Consider the following 6800-nt stretch of genomic DNA (forward strand, 5'->3'; position numbering starts at 1 on the left):
ATCGACCATTCCCTCTTTGGACATGGCTCCTAGAACTGTATTGTAAGTGACAATGTCAGGTGAGCACTTTTGTTCCAGCATCTGGTAGAAGAAGTCGATTGCACGACTCAAAAGCCTGGCTTTGCTTAAACCATTAATCAAGATGTTGTAAGTGACAACTGTTGGACAGTAGGACGTCTGGTACATGATGTTTAGAATCTCCTCCACTTCATCCCAGTACTCGTGAGAACAAAGGGAATGTAGAAGAGTGTTGTAAGTTACGGTGTTCAGGTCCAATCCATGAGATAGAATATGCTGAATGACCAAAGCCACCTCCTCTAAATTCCCTCGCCTGCAATTATAGTTAACCAGAGAATTATATGTGACAATATCAGGATAACAACCTTCCACTGCCATGTCTTCTAAAACTTCCATAGCTCGAGCACTTCCACAGTACCTGCACACGAGCTCAACCAAAACCGTGTATGTAATCATGTATGGAGGGCAACCATTCCGCAGTTGTTCCTTCCAAAACCTGATGGCTTGCTCAGCCTTCCCATGATCAAACATACACCGAATCACTGTATTATAGGTAATCACATCCGGAGGGCTCCCACTCAAGCTCATGTCTTCTAAGAGGACCAAGGCAGATCTTATATGTCCTTTCTTGCAAAGATTTCCGATGATCATGTTATAGGTAATAGTGTCTGGAACCCCACCAGACATTACCATTATTCTCAAGATACCCATTGCTTTATCCAGCTGATCAATTCTAGCTAGTCCGCGGACTAAGTTTGAGCAAGAAGGAAAATGAGGAACCTGATTATGACGTGCCATCACCTCGACAAGTTTGCAAGCGTCTGTTAACTTCCCATTGCTGCATAGGTTATGAAGGATCTCATTGTTTGTCTCTTGGTCGTTCTCCGTAATTGGTCCATCAGACGATAAACTCGAAGAACCTAAATGCTTCCTCGGTTTCTCTCTTGCTCTCAAGTTAGTACCGACACCGTAGTGATGGAACTCTGAGCTTCTCTCAGTAACATCATTTACATGGTCGATGCACACACCATTGAGCACGCCCTGGCATCTCATCATATAAACATCCTTTTTCAACACAATTTCTTGCTTCCAATCTAAAGAAGACATCTTTCTGCAAGATAAAGGATTCAACAAACAGAGACTCGTCTGCTTTGGAGACAAACTTGGCATATGCAAGAAGTGAACCTCAAGTAGCGAATTTGATGAAGCCATCTCTCGAACCAGTTTAACAAAACAACAGAGACCTCTCCTTTCAAGAAAATCTTATTAGACCCAGAAAATTTTGCAGTAAGGAAGTTCAATCCTTGCTTAACTCATAAATCTATTCTTGGAGAAACTAAGCCTGTGAGAAAGGAAAGGTACAAGCTTTAGACTTCAGAGACAGAGAAGCAGAAACAGATTCGAAGCATAAAATTCTCAAAAGTAGGGATAAGTTTGAGCAACCGAAACAGAACACAAATCTGGAGAAATGAGTGTTAGAACTCACTCACCGTTCCGTTCGTTCGTTCGTCCAAGCTGTGCGAGTGTCTTTTTGGCTTCTTCAACGCGGGTTTTGAGAGAGATGATAAGTAGGGTTTATACTTAATTTACAATATACACCCTCCATGTATCTACTTTATTCATTTCTTTCCAATCACTTCTGAAATTACATTCACCTCCTCTTTTTTTTATCCCCTTTTTTTTATCCCATTGCGATTTTGGTAAATAAATAAAATATACCAGCATTTAAAGCGCTGGATACTAATATTATTAAATACAAATAAATTAATAAGTCAATAATAATAATGGTTCTGTAACACTTAAACCATCTCCAATGGTTTTCCTTATTTTCTCATTTATAATAGAGGATTTTTTCAATGTTTTTCTCTATTTTTATTTCTAAAATAGAGGAAATCTATAATAGAGGTGAATTTTGCTCCAATGAATATTTCTATTTTTCCTTCTAAAAAAGAATATTCTGTAGAGATTCCTTTTTTATTTTACTATTAATACCTTTTACTTATAAAAGTTGCAAACTAACCCATTTATTTTAGTATTTGTGAAACTTTCATAAAATTATGATATTATTTAAATTTTTAACATTCATAAATATTATTTAAATATCACATTTATTAAAAGAAATACATTGCATCATATTACTAAACTATTTAAATATATATTTTATTTATTTTGATCATAAATATAAAAGTGTTAAAAGTTCAAAGACCACTTTATAAATAAAAAAGTTCAACTCTATTATAGAGGAAAAAATAGAGTTTCTCTATATATAGAGGAAAAAATAGAGATCTCTATTATATAGGTAGAGATAGAGATAGGTTGGGGTAGATTTTACTTTAAAATAGAGTTAAAAGCATATATAGAGGTGGGTTGGAGATGCCCTAATAGAGATGAGTTTTGCTCCAATGGTTTTCCCTATTTTTTTCTCTAAAAAATAATATTCTAAATATATACTTTTTTATTTTACAATTAACATCTTTTATTTATAAAAAATTGCAAACTAACCATACAAAAATTATGTAACATTTTCATAAATTATTTTGTAACATTTTGTAACATTTTCATAGATTATTTTTATTTAAATTAAAAAAATTTGTAACATTTTCATAAATTATTTTTATTTAAATTAAAAATTTATTATTATAAAGAACATCACATCATACAAAAATTATAAAATATATTAGATTTTTAACCATCTGCATTACTGTATTTTTCCCACAAATGATCAATTAATGAAGATGGCAAGTGAACAAAGACAACAACAGTTGAAGATTCAAAGTAAAAATTATGCTTTGAAAGAGCTAAAGAAGAAAAAAAAAATTATTTAGAATACATATTTATGCTTAAATTTATCTTATTAGTTTTTAAAAATACTTATTTTATTAAATTTATATTATTAGTTCTTAAAAAAATTTATTTTATTTATTTTGATCATAAATAAAAGAAGTTAAAGATTAAGAGGATTACTTTGCAAATAAAATAGTTCACCTTTATTTATAGAGGAAAAAATAGAGTTCCTCTATATATAGAGAAAAAAAATAGCAATACCTATTATAGAGGTGAAAATAGAAGACTATTAGAGATGGTCTTACATAAGTAAACTCGTATTATTGTAATTCAGCACTCTTGATCTAGAAGATTGCATTATCATATTCAAATTTATAATATGTTGGTCCAAAAATATTAATAATTTTTCGATAACCTAATTTTTTTGGGTTCTATGTATATTACAATAACTCTTTTGGGAAAACAATATGACATGATTGTATTCAAAGTATCCGCCCTCTAAATACAAATCCTAATCAAGTAATATATACTTACTTATCTAAATTAGTAAAATTTCTTTATATATAGTAAAACATCTATAAATTAATAATGTTGGAGCAATGAAAATCTATTAATTTATAAAGATTTTAATTTCTCGATAAATTAATAATTAGATAAACTTTTCTAATTTGGTAAAAAAATATTAAAAATAAGATTTAATGTTTATAACTAATATTTTTATAAAATCAATTACAATGAAAATAACAATTATCATGTTTTGACAATAGCACTCAAAGATTTTTATACAGTAAAAATATCAAGAATGAACTATAAGAAAAAATTAATGTGTTGATATATACATATGTTTAGATAATTCTATATAATTATTAATTTCTATTATTGATGGGACCATATATTTACAAAGAATTTTCAAAAAAAATATTATTTTATTATATTATCGAATAATATCAAAAATTACACTAGTCCCAACTTGGGACCGGATAAATTTATTAATTTATAGAGATTATTAATTTATCGAGTATTAATTTATAGAGATTCTACTGTAATTTGTATAGATTAGCTGTAATGTTAGTAGTAAAAAATGTTTTGTTTTTTTTTGGGTGTCAAAAAGACCCAAATCAAAAGTCTTAAAAAAAACAATATATATGACAGAATTACGCAAAATGAAATAGTTTAATTGCTTTATATGGGTGGGTTCCCTTGAGAGATAAGAGAGAAAAACAACAAAATAGTAGTAAAGAGTAGTTGCATAGGAAATTGCATGTGCTTGCTTTTAGAAGCGTTATAACTTATAACCAAGCGAAGAAGACATCATCACACATCAAATAGAGGGCAGCAGCAGCGCAAGGCAAGAAAAAAAAAATTCCAGAAATATATATATATATATATATATTTATTTATATTTATCAAAAGCCCAGAGCACCAAAAGCCACCCACATGTTTCATCATCTCATGATCTTTAAAATTGTTTGTAGAAAAAACAAGGTGATGATGATAAAGAGTTTAATCTTAAATCTTTGTGAACCCAGTGAATCAAATCAAGTGTAGATAGCTCATAGCTGTTTTTTGCATCTTGTTTGTTTGATTTTGTTCTTTTTTTTTCATCAGAGATTTTTTAATATCATAAGAAAGAAACTCAAACAACATGTATGTGGATGGACCTGTAGATTTAATTCCAATTTTGCCCTTTTCTTCTTCTTCCTTTCATCATCCTTTGATTTTTTTTATTTTGTTTTCTGGGAAATATTGGAAAAAGGTTTGGTTTCATTATTTTTGGACCCTTTTTATTTTATTTTATTTATTTATGGTTTGTGTGAGTGTGTGGGTTAGCTTTTGAATTTTCTTAATTTTTATGCAAACATGGAAAAGGACATGCGATAAGATAATAATCTGAATCTAGGGTTAGATCTGTTGAAAACTGGATTGATTATTCAGTATTTACCTAAGATTGATTTCAACGATTTTAGATTTTAGGGTTTCTTCAGATCTTTTAAAATCCTTGTTAATTTTTTTGTCTGATTTGTTGAATCTGCTGGGTGCAGTAGTTGTTGATGGAGCTCCAGCTGTTTTGAGAAACCCTAAATCAAAGACTATGTAAGCATTTTCCCTTTCTTTTTTTTTTGTTATTGGGTCTTCTTCTTCTTCTGATTGTTGAGATAATTAGCGATGATGAATGAACCTTTATATATATGTAATCTCTCTTACTTTGCCCTTAAAATCTGCACGCCATTGTTTATTATTTTTTTAGTTTTTGGTTGTGATATTCTTGAGACATGAAAATTGTAGTGTTGGCACAGAAGTAATGGGGACAGAGCTTATGAGAATCTGTGTTAAAGATGAAAGTGATGATTTGCCATCTGTTCCTCCTGGGTTTGAATCATATGCCACTTTCACCTTAAAAAGGCTACCCCCTGGTTCTTCTGATAAAGCCATGCCTCCTCCCATTGAAACTGTTCCTGTTACCGAACAACCCAAGATGGAAATTGAGTCCGATGAATCCAAAGCTGCTCCTTCTCTTCGCCGTATTAGACCTTGGATTAATATTGATGATGATGATGATGTTGCTAACAATGACAATGCCGCATCACAACAACATCTTGATCAAGTTAGTTCTTTGTTTTGCATTTACTTTATAACAACTTGTGTTTCCATCTTGATCAACTTGCCTTTCTCATGCATCTTTCTTGTTGCAGAATTCTGTCGTCGAGCCTTCTTTACCAAAGGGTGTGGTTAGGGGTTGTGAAGAATGTAAAGACTGCCAAAAGGTTAATCTCAGTTAATGCTCAACTATAATAAATGTCTTTCCCTTTAGGATTGGATGTCTTATCTTTTCTTGCCATGTCTTTCCCTCTAACGTCATATTCACAAGTCTGGCAGGTAACTGCGAAATGGCATCCAGATGAAGCTCGTAGGCCTGACCTTGAAGACGCTCCTGTATTCTACCCGAGCGAAGAGGTCTTGTTCATACTCTTCTGTACTTCCAAACCTTTTGAACTGAATTTCTATGTAAATAGATCCATATATCTGACGGAAGCTGCAAACCTGTTTTTAGGAGTTTGAAGACACTTTAAGTTATATAGCTAAAATAAGACCGCAAGCTGAAAAGTATGGAATCTGTCGCATTGTTCCTCCTCCTTCCTGGAAACCCCCCTGCCCACTGAAAGAAAAGCAAGTCTGGGAGGGTTCTAAATTTGCGACACGTGTCCAAAGAGTTGATAAACTTCAGAACCGGAGTTCAATGAAGAAGATTTCAAAGCTTTCTAATCAAATGAGAAAGAAGAAAAGAAAGTGCATAAAAACGGGAACGGATTCTGTCACTAATGGCATGAGCGATTCCTGTTCTGCAAGCACTGGAATGAGTGAACTTGAGACGTTTGGGTTTGAGCCTGGTCCAGGGTTCACACTAAAAGACTTCCAAAAATATGCTGATGATTTCAAGGCTCAGTATTTTAAAAAGAGTGAAACTTCTACAGACAATGACTGTATAGTTGGTAATTCCATAGACTGCTGGGAGCCAGCAGTTGAGGATGTTGAAGGTGAATATTGGCGGATAGTAGATAAAGCAACTGAAGAGATAGAGGTGAAATTTTGTTCCAGTTGATATCTTTTTTTATTTTTGGGTTTATGTTTTGTATCTCCTAACTGACGCAATGATATTTCAATATAGGTTCTATATGGTGCTGACCTTGAAACTGGGGTATTTGGTAGTGGATTTCCCAAGACATCATCAAGTCACAATGCTTCTTCTTCAGAGGAAATATATGCAAGATCAGGCTGGAACTTAAATAACTTTCCAAGGCTTCCGGGATCCCTCCTTAAGTACGAGGGCAGTGATATTTCCGGTGTCCTTGTGCCGTGGTTGTATATTGGGATGTGCTTTTCTTCTTTCTGTTGGGTAAGATTGATCGCTGTGAATTGCATAATTTTATTTTGCATGTTACATCATATGCTGAGTTAGGATATTTCCTTTTACTGAAATCAAACGTAGGCTCATACTA

The 6800-nt window shown here is 32.4% G+C and overlaps 2 protein-coding genes across 7 annotated transcripts in view; one reads left to right on the forward strand and one right to left on the reverse strand.

Moving 5' to 3' along the window:
* Positions 1-1573, reverse strand: part of LOC104778628 (pentatricopeptide repeat-containing protein At1g08610-like) — a 3145-nt gene extending 1572 nt beyond the window's left edge. The window contains exons 1-2 of the mRNA XM_019239545.1: positions 1509-1573; positions 7-1360 (exon numbers count right to left, since the gene is read on the reverse strand). Of these exons, the coding sequence (XP_019095090.1) occupies positions 7-1230 (1224 nt within the window). The 5' untranslated portion in view covers positions 1231-1360; positions 1509-1573. The remainder of the gene's footprint in view (positions 1-6; positions 1361-1508) is intronic.
* The window catches only part of LOC104766840 (putative lysine-specific demethylase JMJ16), a 9545-nt gene continuing 6856 nt past the window's right edge, over positions 4112-6800 (forward strand). For 2 of the 6 annotated variants that reach the window (XM_019243359.1, XM_010490818.1), the window contains exons 1-7: positions 4180-4287; positions 4845-4896; positions 5089-5407; positions 5496-5567; positions 5680-5757; positions 5855-6382; positions 6470-6697. In XM_019243359.1, coding sequence (XP_019098904.1) covers positions 5105-5407; positions 5496-5567; positions 5680-5757; positions 5855-6382; positions 6470-6697 — 1209 coding nt within the window. In that variant the 5' untranslated portion in view covers positions 4180-4287; positions 4845-4896; positions 5089-5104. Of the gene's footprint in view, positions 4151-4179; positions 4288-4594; positions 4704-4844; positions 4897-5088; positions 5408-5495; positions 5568-5679; positions 5758-5854; positions 6383-6469; positions 6698-6800 lie in introns of those variants that run through there. The other 4 variants (XM_019243358.1, XM_010490811.1, XM_019243356.1 and 1 more) reach the window with 4 other exon arrangements.

This window comes from Camelina sativa, chromosome 3 (assembly GCF_000633955.1).
Source record: "Camelina sativa cultivar DH55 chromosome 3, Cs, whole genome shotgun sequence".
Lineage (NCBI taxonomy): Eukaryota > Viridiplantae > Streptophyta > Magnoliopsida > Brassicales > Brassicaceae > Camelina > Camelina sativa.